Source organism: Macaca nemestrina, chromosome 2 (assembly GCF_043159975.1).
Source record: "Macaca nemestrina isolate mMacNem1 chromosome 2, mMacNem.hap1, whole genome shotgun sequence".
NCBI classification, from domain to species: domain Eukaryota; kingdom Metazoa; phylum Chordata; class Mammalia; order Primates; family Cercopithecidae; genus Macaca; species Macaca nemestrina.
The window spans coordinates 169,645,609-169,660,165 of NC_092126.1; the positions used below are offsets into that span (position 1 = coordinate 169,645,609).

The window sequence follows — 14,557 nt, forward strand, 5'->3', positions numbered from 1 at the left end:
AGTCTCACTCTGTTCCCCAGGCTGGAGTGCAGTGGTGTGATCACAGCTCACTGCAGCCTTGAACTCTTGGGCTCAAGTAATCCTCTCATCTCATCCACTACACCCAGCTAAATATGGGATTTCTTAGGCAATCCCAAGAATTTGTTTCCCATCCCCTAGTTTTAGAAATAATGCGTTAGAAGTCAAATATTGTCACTTTCAGAAGATCAGTAGGTGCCAGTTTAATTATAAACATAATCTTGGGGCCGGGCATGGTGGCTCATGCCTGTAATCCCAGCACTTTGGGAGGCCGAGGCGGGCACATCACAAGGTCAGGAGTTTGAGACCAGCCTGACCAACATGGCGAAACCCCGACTCTACTTAAAAAAATACAAAAATTAGCCGGGCGTAGTGGCATGCACCTATAATCCCAGCTACTCAGGAGGCTGAGGCACAAGAATCACTCGAACCCGGGAAGCAGAGGTCGCAGTGAGCTGAGATTGCACCACTACACTCCAGCCTGGGCGACAGAGGGAGACTCCATCTCAAAAACAAAACAAAAAAAAACACAAAAAACAAAACAACACCAAAAAAAACACACCATAATCTCAATTGTAAATAGGCATTCAGATAAAATGAGATATGCTTATTTTAATTATTAGAAAATGCCATCAAAATAAAACCAAAAAATTTTAAATACATATTCTCTTAACTTGAGGTAATGTTAAGTGAAATAAGCCAGACATAGAAAGACAAATATCACATGTTCTCAATCACCTATGGGAGCTAAAAAAAAAAGTGGTTATCATGAAAATAGAGAGTAGATTCATGGTTACCAGAGGCTAGGAAGGAGATGGGGGGAAGGGGCAAGGAAGAGAGGTGGATTCATGGGTATAAACATACAATTAAATAGAAGGAACAAATTCTAGTGTCTAATAGCACAGTAGGGTGACTATGCTTAACAGCAGTTTTTGTATATTTCAGAACACCTAGAAGAAAAGATTTGAAATGCTCCTAACACAAAGAAATGATAATTGTTTGAAGCCATGACTAGCCTGATTTGATCATTACACATTGTATGCATGTATCAAAATATTGCATTTACCCCATAAATATGTAAAATTATTATATACGAATTTTTTAAATCTTCAAAAAAAATGTGTATTATTCTAGAATTCCTAAGAATACCTCTGTGGAGTACAATTTTTAAAAAAAACTCTAGGCCAGGCATGGTGGCTCATGCTTGTAATCCAAGCACTTTGGGAGGCTGAGGCGGGTAGATCACTTGGGGTCAGGAGTTCAAGACTAGCCTGGCCAAAATAGTGAAAACCCATCTCTACTAAAAATACAAAAATTAGCCAGGTGTGGTGGCGGGTACCTGTAATCCCAGTTACTAAGGAGGCTGAGGCAGGAAAATCACTTGAAGCTGGGAGGCAGAGGTTGCAATGAGCCGAGATCATGCCACTGCACTCCAGCCTGGGTGACAGAGTGAGACTTTGTCTCAGTAAATAAATAAATTAATTAATTAATTAATTAATATTTTAAAAACCTAAATTGGCTGGGTATGGTAGCTCACACCTGTAATCCCAACACTTTTGAAGGCCAAGACAGGAGGATCACTTAAGCCCAGGAATTTGAGACCGGCCTGGCCAACATAGCAAGAACTAATCTCTACTAAAAATAATAAATAAATAACACTAAATCATCTTGAAGACCCCTTGCATTCATTCATTCATTCTGAGTATGTACAATGTGCCAGCTCTGTGTATCTAGAAAACTGCTTCCTTGAACTAAGGAAACCAAAGTGAGGGGTTTTGGTTGCTGACACTGACTAACTTATGTAGAAAACAGATTTACTGGAGAGCTGTCAGGCGGCTCACAGGCTCAATGAGAAGGCTGAAGAAGAGCTTCAGAAAGATGCTTTTCATGCCTAAGAAATTATCTGGTTAGAAGACCTAGGACACTGGACATTGAATGTCACCACTACTGGAGGAGTTCTGAAGTCTCCCTGCTTTACAAGTTCCAGTTCAAAGTCTCAGCTGTGAATCTGCAGTTGACTGGGCTTGGTGCACGTGCCTGAGTTCTAGCTGTGTGGGGATGGAGGTGTGAAGTGAATATCTGGCTTTTACGGCATCAGTAAGGGGAGTTGAGGAGTTGAGTTCTGCCTCCTGTTCAAGACTGACACAAGAGTTTGATTCTTCAAACATGAAAAGAAGTTCAAGTTGGGCACACACACATCTCCCCGTCCATACCAGAAAAATTAACATACTTCAGTTTTCCATTCTCGGAGGCTACTCATCCAAAACCCATTTTTCCCTATTTCTTTTCTGTTTTACAAATGAAGCTCAGAGATATTAAATTAACTTGCCTAAAGATACATCTACTAAGTAAGAAAGCTGAGAAGAAAATCCTGGGCTTTCTTTTTTTAACTTTCTGTAATGGAAGTTTTCAAAAATAAAAAAGTAGAAAGACAAATATAACAAACCCCCAGTAGCCATCAGGCAGCCTTAGTAGTGATCAACTCGTGGCCAATCTTATTTCATCTACAATCCCACCTATGTTCACACATCCCCACTGGATTGCTATGAAGCAAATCCTAAACACCATGTTATTTCAAACCAAAATATTTCTGCAAGATCCTCTAAAGAATTCAGACCATTGGCCGGGTGCAGTGGCTCACGCCTGTAATCCCAAGACTTTGGGAGGCCAAGGCAGGCGGATCACCTGAGGTTAGGAGTTTACAACCAGCCTGACCAACATAGAGAAACCCATCTCTACTAAAAAAGAATACAGACTGTTTTATAAGACACACAACCATAATACCACATTACATTAAAAAATTAATAATAGTTTTCTAATATCACTAAATGTCCAATTGATGTTCAAATTTCCCCAATTATCTTGTAAATTATTTTACAGTTGGTTTGTTTGAATCACAATTCAAATAAGGCACATATTTTGCAACTGTTAAGTATTGTCATTGTTGTTGTTAAAATTTATCTGTTGAAGAAACTGAGTCATTTGTCTTGTGGAGTTTCCCACACTCCACATTTTGGGGCTTATGTCATAGCAGTGTCACTTAATCTGTTTCTCTGTATCACCAGGTCATTCTAACTCAAAAAGGCCAGACTACAATTCTGTGCTACCCTGCTCAAGGGGCTGTTGTGATTATCAAATGTTCTATACGTGGTGGGTGCTGCTTTTTTTTTTTAACTTTAAGTTCTGGGGTACGTGTGCTGAACGTGCAGGTTTGTTTATAGGTATACATGCGCCATTGTGGTTTGCTGAACCTATCAACCTATCATCTAGGTTTTAAGCTCTGCATGCATTAGGTATTTGTCCTAATGCTCTCCCTCCCCTTGCCCCCCATCCCCTGACAGGCCCCAGTGTGTGATGTTCCCCTCCCTGTGTCCATGTGTTCTCATTGTTCAGTTCCCACTTATGAGTGAGAATATGTGGTGGTTGCTTTTCTGTTCCTGTGTTAGTTTGCTGAGGATGATGGTTTCCAGCTTCATCCACGTTCCTGCAAAGGACATGAACTCATTCTTTTTTATGGCTGCATAGTATTCTATGGTGTACATGTGCCACATTTTCTTTATCCAGTCTATCATTGATGGGCATTTGGGTTGGTTCCAAGTCTTTGCTACTGTAAATAGTGCTGCAATAAACATACGTGTGCATGTGTCTTTACAGTAGAATGATTTATAATCCTTTGGGTATATACCCAGTAATGGGATTGCTAGGTCAAATGGTATTTCTGGTTCTAGATCCGTGAGGAATCGCCACACTGTCTTCCACAATGGTTGAACTAATTTACACTCCCACCAACAGTGTAAAAGCGTGCCTATTTATCCTCATCCTCACCAGCATCTGTTGTTTTCCAGACTCTTTAATGATCACCATTTTAATTGGCGTGAGATGGTATCTCATTGTGGTTTTGATTTGCATTTATCTAATGACCAGTGATGATGAGCTTTTATTCATATGTTTATTGGTTGCATAAATGTCTTCATTTGAGAAGTGTCTGTTCATATTCTTTGCCCACTTTTTAATGAGGTTGTTTATTTTCTTGCAAATTTGTTTAAGTTTCTTGTAGATTCTGGATATTAGACCTTTGTCAGATGGATAGATTGCAAAAATTTTCTCCCATTTTGTAGGTTGCCTGTTCACTCTGATGATATGGTGGGTGCTTTTTAGTTGTATAGTCTAAAGTAAATTTTATTTCCCTTAACTTTTCATGGTCCCACCGCTCTCTCAGGTGTCCCCTTTGTAGGTTTCCCACAACTATGCTCCCCCACTTCCTTCTTTGAATTCTCTGGCCCTTTCATGAACATTCAGAAGATAAACAATACCCCTAGAAATGTCAGGATTCCCTCTTGTTGCACCTGCAGACCCTCTCTCCTGACCGGGCACATCTGGAGCTGAAGCGTTACTACAGCATCTGCCAAGACACTGCCTTGGGTGGACCAGGCTTCCAAGAAAGAGGAGGAGAGTTGAAAAGAGAGGAGAGGACTCGGAACTCCCTGAGTCCCACCATAGCACCCAAGCTCAGCCTAGAGGTTCGAAAACTCAGCAATGGCAGATTATCAACATCTCTGAAGCTGGGGCCCCTGCAACCTCGGGGGGTGCCACTTCGGGAGAAGAAGGCAACCCAGATGGTGGCCATTGTGCTTGGTAAGTTTGGGTTGACTTGAGTTGGGTTGGGTTAGGTTGTGTTAAGTGGAGCTGGTGGAAGATGCTAAGGTAGCCACATTTGACAGAAATTTGATGACAGTAATGTTTATCAAATGTTCACAATATAATTGAAAGGTATTTGTGTATAAATGCTAACTCTGGTGGAAATTCAAAAGACCTAGGCTAAAATTTATGAAGCTGAACAAGCCACTTAACTGAGCTGTGTTTTGCTGTCCATTGTATGCAGCTAGAACACATAAATCAAACAATAAATAAGATAATGATTCAATAAAACTGGTACATATTGAATATTTGATAAATGCTTAGTTATTTTAAAAATTAAGTGATAAAAATAGGGATGCAAAACACTACTGTGATATGGTATGATAAAATCTAGATTATTTTAAATACAGAGTAAAAAAGACTGGAAAGAAATTCACCAAGATATCCAAAGTAATTGTCTTTGAGTGGTGGGTGCTTATTCCTTTTTTCCTACTTATCTGATTTACCAAGCTTTCCATAATGCATACAATCAAGGTTTTTTGGTTTTTGGTTTTTCGAGACATGGTCTGACTCTGTTGCCTAGGCTGGAGTACAGTGGCACAGTCATAGCTCACTGCAGCCTTGAACTCCTGGGCTCAAGTAATCCTCCTGCCCGAGCTCACCGAGTAGCTAGAACTACAGGCGTATGCCCCCATGACCAACTAATTTTTAAATTTTTATTTGTTTTTTGTAGTGACAGGGTCTCATTACGTCGCTCAGGCTGGTCTCAAACTCATGGCGTCAAGCAATCCTCCCATCTCAGCCTCCCAAAGCACTGGCATTATAGACGTGAGCCACCACATCCCACCAGAATCAGGGGTAATTTTTAGAGTCATAAAATATGAAATGTATTTATTTATTTATTTGAGACAGAGTCTTACTCTGTCACCCAGGCTGGAGTGCAATGGCACGATCTTGGCTCACTGCAACCTCTGCCTCCCGGGTTCAAGTGATTCTCCTGCCTCAGCCTCCCAAGTAGCTGGGATTACAGGCATGCACCACCACGCCCAGCTAATTTTTATATTTTTAGTAAACACAGGGTTTCGCCATGTTGGTCAGGCTGGGACTTGAACTCCTGACCTCAGGTGATCTACCTACGTTGGCCTCCCAAAGTGCTGGGATTACAGGTGTGAGCCACTGTGCCCAGCCTGAACTTTATTTAAATAAAGAAATTAAAAATGAATAAATCACAGGTACGCTATAGAGTTAGTGAAGGCAATTCATCCTGTTCAGTGTCACTGACAAACCCCAACCCTCTCCTGTATCAGGGAGTTTACTAGAACGCCTAGATGTAATCTCCTCGACAGCAGAAACTATGTCAGTCACATCTTGAAGGTCTTCATACCTATCAGTGCCTAGGATCATGTTTTGCATAGGTAGACATTAAATAAATGTCTGAATTGAATTGAAAAAGAAAAGAAAAAGATTAGTAAAGAACTACCTATAGACTAAACTAGAAAATTGATTTAGTAACAAAGGCCAAAGTGAATCAAAAACATTAGCTTGCAGTTTTCTCACCTAAAAAAATTTGGCTAATCACACCTACTTCATAGGGTTGGGGTTTTTGTTTTGTTTTGTTTTGTTTTTTTGGTTTTTTTTTTTTTTTTTTTTTTTTGAGATGGAGTCTTACTCTGTCACCCAAGCTGGGGTGCAATGGCGCAATCTTGGCTCACCACAACCTCTGTCTCCTGGGTTCAAGCGATTCTCCTGCCTCAGCCTCCCGAGTAACTGGGATTACAGGCACGCACCACCACGCCAAGCTAATTTTTGTATTTTTAGTAGAGACAGGGTTTCACCATGTTGCCCAGACTGGTCTTGTACTCCTGACCTCAGGTGATCCACCCGCCTCGGCCTCCCAAAGTGCTAGGATTACAAGAGTGAGCTACTGCACCCAGCCTAGGGTTGTTATAAAAAAAAGTAAGTGGGTATGCAAAACTTCTAGCTTGGTGGCTGGCATAAAGTAGACAACCGTGAGTCATTCTCATGTTATAACAAAAGGAGTAAGCAAATCCCTTACCCAGTTTCTCTCTTCTTTGGCAACTTAGGGGCCTTCATTGTCTGCTGGCTGCCTTTCTTCTTGACCCATGTTCTCAATACCCACTGCCAGACATGCCACGTGTCCCCAGAGCTTTACAGTGCCACGACATGGCTGGGCTATGTGAATAGCGCCCTCAACCCCGTGATCTATACCACCTTCAATATCGAGTTCCGGAAAGCCTTCCTCAAGATCCTGTCTTGCTGAGGGAACAGAGGAGGGAACACTCCTTGTACCCATTTCTAGCTGCCAGGCTGTCGGCCCACTCAGAAAGACTGTGCAGTGTCCTCCGGCATGCAATAGGAAGAAGATTCCTGGAGCCAGGACGTCCCTGCTTGTCAGGTATAACCAAATGTGTCCTCCAAAACAGAACATTCTACCTCCCCAGCTGAAATCTGACTTCATTCTGACAATCTTCAAATGATTGGGGAGCTCCCGAGTGATAAGCAATCATTCAGAAAGAAGCTGATAAAACATGACTCACACAAAATTGTCATCGGAGGCATGATTCATTACACTGAAGGAAAAATGAACAGATCTCATCATTCTCAACTTGCAGGGGTCCTTGAAATCAGCCAGTAAACCACCTTCTAGAACAGCCAATCTGTCTTCCTTCAAACCTCTAATTAACTGTCAGGCTAACCTTGTACTTTCATAGGCTCATTCCTCTTGGTCATTTCTTTCTTTCACTGTATCTGGAAATATGAATGGCAAGGCCAGTGCTTCTACCTCTCTGTAGGATTTGATGGGCTACATTTGGTGAGGTGAATTTCTCACCACAAGAGAAACACTGTCCCACATTGGGACAGGGGCTTCATTTCAAACTCTGCTACCCTTGTATTTTAACTTTAGCTAAGAAGGCATTTTGATTCCATTCCTTTACTCTCTAGAGGAAATCTCAGAGTCTCAACTCCCAGAATTATTCAAGATGGGGATATTATCTGAAGATGGAATGACACATCCCATTGTAGTTTCACTGTTGAACCTTATGGTTCAGAACATGCCTTAGATATGCTTTTCACAACACTACCAAATGTTCCTACCCAGGGCATCTCCATTTCTGCTTAACAGGGACCCAGTATAGTGGACCACATCATGACATTTTGGGCAACAGTGGACCACATATACAACAGTAGTCTCATAAGATAATAATGGAGCTGAAGAATTTCTATTGCTTAATGATGTCATAGCTGTTGCAACATCATAGCTCAACGCATTATTTATATGTTTGTGGTGATGCTGTTGTAAACAAAATGATGCTGCCAGTCATGTAAAAGTATACAATTGTGTACAGTACATAATACTTAATATTGATAATAAATGACTATGTTACTGGTTTATGTATTTACTATACTAAACTTTTCACCATTATTTTAGAGTGTACTTCTACTTATTTTTAAAAAAGGCAATCATAAAACACCCTCAGGCAGGCCCTTCGGGAGGTATTTCAGAAGAAGGCATTGTTATAGGAGATGACAGCTCCCTGTGTGTTATCACCCTCCAAGACCTTCTAATGGGACAAGGTGTGGAGGTGGGAGACAGTGATATTGATGATCCTGACCCTGTTTAGGCCTAGGCTAATGTGTGTGATTGTCTTAATTTTTAAAAAAGCAGTTTGAAATGCAAAAAATAATTTTAAAAATAGAAAAAATATATAGAGTAAGTATATAAAGAAAGAAAATATTCTTGTCCAGCTATCCAGTGTGATTGTGTTTTAAGCTAAGTATTTTACAAAAGAGTCAAAAATGTCAAAAAATTTTTAAGTTTATAAGGTAAAAAAGGGACAGTAAGCCAAGATTAATTTATTATTGAAGAAAGAAAAACTTTTTAAATAAATTTAGTGTAGCCTGAATGTACAGTGTTGATAAAGTCTATAGTAGCATACAGCAATATCTCAGGCCTTCCCATCCACTCACCACTCACGCACTGACTCACCCAGTCTTAACAGCTGAACTCAGCTTCCAGTCTGCAAGCTCCACTTATGGTAAGAGTCCTATATAGGTGCACCATTTTTTGTCTTTTATATGATATTTTTACTGTACCTTTTCTACGTAAGTTATACCAATACTCCCCATTGGGTTACAATTGCCCACAATATTCAGTACAGTTACATGCTGTCTGGGTTTATAGCCTAGAGGCAATAGACTACACCATATAGCCTAAATTGCATAGTAGGCCATATGATCTGGGTTTGTGTAAGTACACTATATGATGTTTGCACAACAGTGAGACCACCTAATGATGCATTTCTCAGAACATATCCCTGTAGTTAAACAACGTGTGACTGTACTCTCAGACTCTGAGACTCACTAAGTAGTATCTGCAAAGTGCCAGCCACTTCCCCAGGTTCTAGATATACAACAATGAATAACACAGCTCCTGCCCTCAAGGAGCTCACTTCCTGCTTTTGTATTCGTCCATTTACTCTTTAAGTGTGGTAGGAACTTATCTGGACTGCCGGAGGACCTCAGGACTGAGGGCAACAGGCGGGGTGGCTATCCAAAGCCATCACATGGACACTCTTTGTAAAGTCCTTGTGCAGATCCTAAATGTCACCCCTCCAACAACTGAGATTAAAGGTATAGCAGAAATAATTTGTAAATGTTATTCAAAACTGCATTTAGAAGGAACTTGAAAATGCTCACCATTTAACTTCTCACCTACAGAAGCTATTTTTATTGATTGCAGAATCAAGATACAATTTATAGATAATTTATGAAGTATCCTGAACTTCAGTAAATTTATTTTTAAGAGCTGTTAGTGTATAACCATGACAGATACCTGCTGCGATGCTGTTAAAACTTATTTATTTATTTATTTACTTTGAGATGGAATCTCACTCTGTCACCCAGGCTGGAGTGCAGTGGCACAATCTCGGCTCACTGCAACCTCTGCCTCCTGGGTTCTAGCGAATCTCCTGCCTCAGCCTCCTGAGTAGCTGGGATTAGAGGTGTGCACCACCAAACCTGGCTAATTTTTTTATATTTTTGGTAGAGTGGTCTTGAATTCCTGACCTCAAGTGATCCTCTCACCTTGACCTCCCAAAGTGCTGGGATTACAGGTGTGAGCCACCGAGCCCAGCCTGCTATTGAAACTTTAAAGTACACTAGGACTTTACAAGGAATCCAAGGCCTCCCTTGCATTGTCTTTATTCCTCTTACCCTTAAATATATAATAAGGAAATACATACACTCCCAGTGAGTTGGTTACCTGTTACTCATGAATACTTTTAATGCCAGCATTTTTTTTTTTCTGTTTCAAGACAGAGTTTCGCTCTTATTGCTCAGGCTGGAGTGCAATGGCATGACCTCGGCTCACTGCAACTTCTGTCTCTGGGTTCAAGTGATTGCCTCCTGAGTAGCTGGGATTACAGGCGCCCACCATTAGGCCCAGCTAATTTTTTGTATTTTCAGTGGAGACAGGGTTTCATCATGTTAGCCAGGCTGGTCTTGAACTCCTGACCTCAGGTGATCCACCAACCTTGGCTTCCCAAAGTGCTGGGATTACAGGTGTCAGCCACCATGCCTGGCCAATGTAAGCATTTTTTAAATGCCTATAATAATGTTTATATTGTAACTTGGTGGGAAAATTCTGTCTGCCCATTAGTTCTTGTACCTTGTGCCACCCAGCTCATCCAGATTTATGGTGTGAGCTAAGCTGAGCCTTGAGACAATTAAAATCTGCAAAAGTAAAAATTGATGATTTCCAGGTTTTTTCCATGCAAAATAAACAGAAAATGGATGAGATGGAGGAGTAAAAGATCATAGAATTCCGTGTCGAAATCAGAGTCCTAAAGTCATAAACATAAACAACGGGCTGGGCATAGTGGTTTATGCCTGTAATCCCAGCACTTTGGGAGGCCAAGGCAGGAGGATTGCTTGAGCCTAGGAGTTTGAGACCAGCCTAGGCAAGATGGCAAGATGCTGTCTCTGCAAAAAAATTAAAAGTTAGCTGGGCACCTGTGGTCCCAGCTACTTAGGAGGCTGAGGCAGGAGTATTGCTTGAACCCAGTAGATGAAGGCTACGGTGATCCGGAATTGCACAACTGCACTCCAGCCTGGGCAACAGAGTAAGACCTGTCTCAAAAAAAAAAAAAAAACATAAACAACACCAGTATTAGTATATTTGTGGAAGAATAATAACAAACCTCCTGTGTCCTTTTTTCACATCAAATATTCAACCCTTATGATAGCCTTCAGGAAGATAAACTCCATTTTATAGATGAGGAAACTGAAGCAGAGGGAGGTTAAGAAATTTGCCCCGGGTCACACACAGTCAATAAGTGGCAGAGCATGGATTAAAATGTATCTCTGTTTGATTTCCAAGTCCAGTTAATTTGCCACTACAGCACATTGCCTCCCACCAGAGAGGTAAAGGGGAGGGGAGAAAGAGGGGGGAAGAAAAAGATGGAACAAAGATCCCTGGGGCAGCCGCATCCTACCTAATCCACTTGCACCCCAAACTTTCCCAAGAACCCAACCCAAGACATTAATTTACTTTCCTGCTACGTCCAGTTTCTAAAATGGTAGCATGGGAAACTCATCTATTTTTATAGAATCATGGAACAGTTTTTAGAGCATATTTGGGTTGCCCTCTCCTTCATTTACAGAAAAGGGAACTGAGGCCCAGAAGTGTTGTCCCCTAGCTGGTTAATGACGGACTGGCACTCGAATGTGCTGAATCCTAGTTCTGTACTCTTTCTATTTTGCTGCATTCCTAAGGGCCCTATAAAAACTGTAAACTTCATGCAGATACAAAGTGAAAGTTATAGTCACCTCCACCATTAAACTGTGAGCCGCCCCTTTTCTAGATAGTGTCTATTATCCCTAATTCTAGACAACATCTTTTTCCCAGCATTTTCTTTTGATCCAGGAAGAGCTTCCTAGAGGAATCCCAAACAAATCTCCAAGCTAGCACTTCAGCCTCTTCATGCTGAGACTCCTCATTCTACCTCCTCTGCCTCTACAGTCCCCACATGAACTCACACACTTAGTCTCAGAGCTCACTACCTTCAGAGCCAGCATGGCCAAACATCCCAGGAAAGAGGTTGGCCTGAATGAAACAGAGCAGGATTCTTGGGGCAGATCTACTCTGGATCCAAAGAAGTCTCATAGTTGCCCACACTATTTGGGTAAACTGCAAATAGCATGGAAATCCACATAGATTATAACCAACATTCAACTCTAGACCTTATGTAAATATTTTCTTCTTCCAGGACACAATCCTCTAATACTCCATCCATTACTCATTTACTAAATCAGTCACTTATTCAATAAATATTGATTGATAACCTTCTATGTGTCAGGCATTGTGCTTAGTACTGGGAAACATCATCAGAGAAGATGTGGCTTGCCGGGCACAGTCGCTCACGCCTGTAATCCCAACACTTTGGGAGGCTGAGGATGGTGGATCACCTGAGGTCAGGTGTTCAAGACCAGTCTAGCCAACGTGGTAAAACCTCGTCTCTGCTAAAAATACAAAAATTAGCCGAGCATGGTGGCGGGCACCTGTGATCCCAGCTACTCGGGAGGCTGACAGAGGAGAATCACTTGAACCCGGGAGGCGGAAGTTGCAGTGAGCCAAGGTTGCACCATTGCACTCCAACCTGGGCAACAAGAGCGAAACACCACCTCAAAAAATAAAGAAGATATGGTTCCTGCCCCCAGAAGCTTCCAGCCCATAGTAGAACTTAGGTGTACAGTGATGAGCTGCTTGTTGTCTATAAAAAAGAGAAATTCATGGTGTTTGGAAACCCATGAATTCTTGAAATTTGTGAACCTGGAAGCCCCGTATTCCATATTCCACCTTGAGAAGGCTTCTTGGACAAGTATTGTCAGGGTTGAGACGTAATAAAAAACTGGGAAAGGCGTTCTAGACAGAGCAGACCTCTGAAGAGCTAAAGATAAGTAGAAGCAAGGACCATGCAAGGAATTTCAAATAATTCCATCTTGCTGTAGAGAGGAGACCCTAGGGAAAGGACAGGGAAGGGAAAGGACAGGGAAGGAAAAGGTGTGATCTTGGTAGATCTTTTCCTGCTCTGCTCAAGTGACAGCTGAGCCTATGGGGACCCTACTCACAAATGACCTCTAGGTCTTGCCTCTTCTACCATCCATGCGGACAATACACACCACAAAACATCCATCACTAATTTATTTAACTACATCTCTCTGAGCTACATTGGATTTCCACAAATGTAGAATTTAATTTGAATTCCTCCCTTTTTCTCTAAAAGAAGAGAAATGTCTAGCTGAATGGATGTGGAGCCAGAGATGGTTAAAATTAAGTCAATTCAGAGACTTTCGGTCAGAAGCCAAGGGAGGTCAGGCAAAGAGATTTGTTTTCCTGAATGCTTGGGTCAGGACTAAACAAAAAGGCAGGAAGGGCAAGTGATTCATGCAGAACTGGCTGTTTTCTGGAGGTCCTGGTTCCCAGGCCTGTGCTCCGATCCTTGGTATCTGCTGACACCAGAAAACTGAAAAAGCTTAATTTGAATTAATACACAGAGAGCAGAGAGGGGATGACAGGCAATTAACTCGATTCCTCCTTTCTACCTAATTGTCTCCTCATTACCTTAGGAAGGGAGTGAGTTTCCATGACTACCTCATGACACAGAGACTCAGTGCAGGTGATGCCAGCATTAGCTTAACTGTCTGCAGCACACACTGGCAGAGGCAGAACCAGAGAGTCATGCCAAGCACAAGACCTGGGACCTCTTGCTCCACCCACCGTCACCTCAATTAATCACCCCATCTCCATTATTATGCATTGACTCTCTGCTTTGTGTATAGTGTGCAGGGCACTCAGAGGAGTCAGTGGTGGTTATAAGCCTCTGAGGATACATGTGTCCCAGAGAGGGAGCTGGGCTGAACCTAGGGTGGTTCTGACCACCTTGTGGGAAATAAAATGAACAGAAATGAGTCAAAGACTGGCATTCTAGTGCTAGCACAGACAAGTTACTTTGGGCAAGTGGTTTACCGTCTATGAGTTTCAGTTCCTTCATGAATAAAATGGTGACCTGAAGACCCGATCTTCTTTTTTTTTTTTTTTTAATTTTTTTATTTTCAGTAGAGATGGGGTTTCACCTTGTTGGTCAGACTGGTCTTGAACTCCTGCCCTCAGGTGATCCACCCACCTCAGCCTCCCAAAGTGCTGGGATTACAGGCGTGAGCCACCGTGCCCAGTCACGGCCCAATCTTCCTTACTAGAACATTTGGAGATTAGATAAAAATCACATATTTAAAGCTGTCTTAGTGTACTCTTGCTGCTGTAACAAAATACTACAGACTGGGAAATTTATAAATAATGGAAGTTTATTTTCTCACAGTTCTGGAGGCTGGGAAATCTAAGATCAACATGCCGGCAAGTTCAGTGTCTGGTGAGGGCCTGGTCTCTGCTTTTAAGATGGTACCTTGTTACTGAGTCCTCCTGAAGGGGTAAACGCTGTGTCCTTGTGTAGTAAAAGGGCAGAGGGCAAAAGGCACAGGTAGATCCCTGTAGCCCTTTTATAAGACACTAATTCCACCCATGAGGGCAAAGCCCTCATGGCCTAAGCACTTCCCGAAGGTCCCACCTCCTAATACTATTGCATTGGAGATTAAGTTTCAACATGAATTTTGGAGGGGACACAAACATTCAAACCACAGCAGAAGTGTTTTGTGAACTGTAAAGTCCTAACAAATGTAAGAGGTTATTATTATTATTGGTACTCTTGTTATTTTTTTTCACCCTAAGCAATTATTCCTATCATGTCTGTCTAGTTCATAGCCCACCCAGACCCTATTTACTTGGCATAGTGTTTTCAACCTCTCACATAAAATCTGATTTTTC

At 41.7% G+C, this 14,557-nt stretch overlaps 1 protein-coding gene across 2 annotated transcripts in view; it reads left to right on the forward strand.

Moving 5' to 3' along the window:
- LOC105470374 (dopamine receptor D3) overlaps positions 1-8,074 on the forward strand; it is a 51,842-nt gene extending 43,768 nt beyond the window's left edge. The window contains exons 6-7 of one of the 2 annotated variants that reach the window (XM_011722278.2): positions 4,371-4,653; positions 6,741-8,074. In XM_011722278.2, the coding sequence (XP_011720580.2) occupies positions 4,371-4,653; positions 6,741-6,937 (480 nt within the window). In that variant the 3' untranslated portion in view covers positions 6,938-8,074. The remainder of the gene's footprint in view (positions 1-4,370; positions 4,654-6,740) is intronic. The other variant, XM_071092393.1, reaches the window with a different exon arrangement.
- The last annotated feature ends 6,483 nt before the right edge of the window (positions 8,075-14,557 follow it).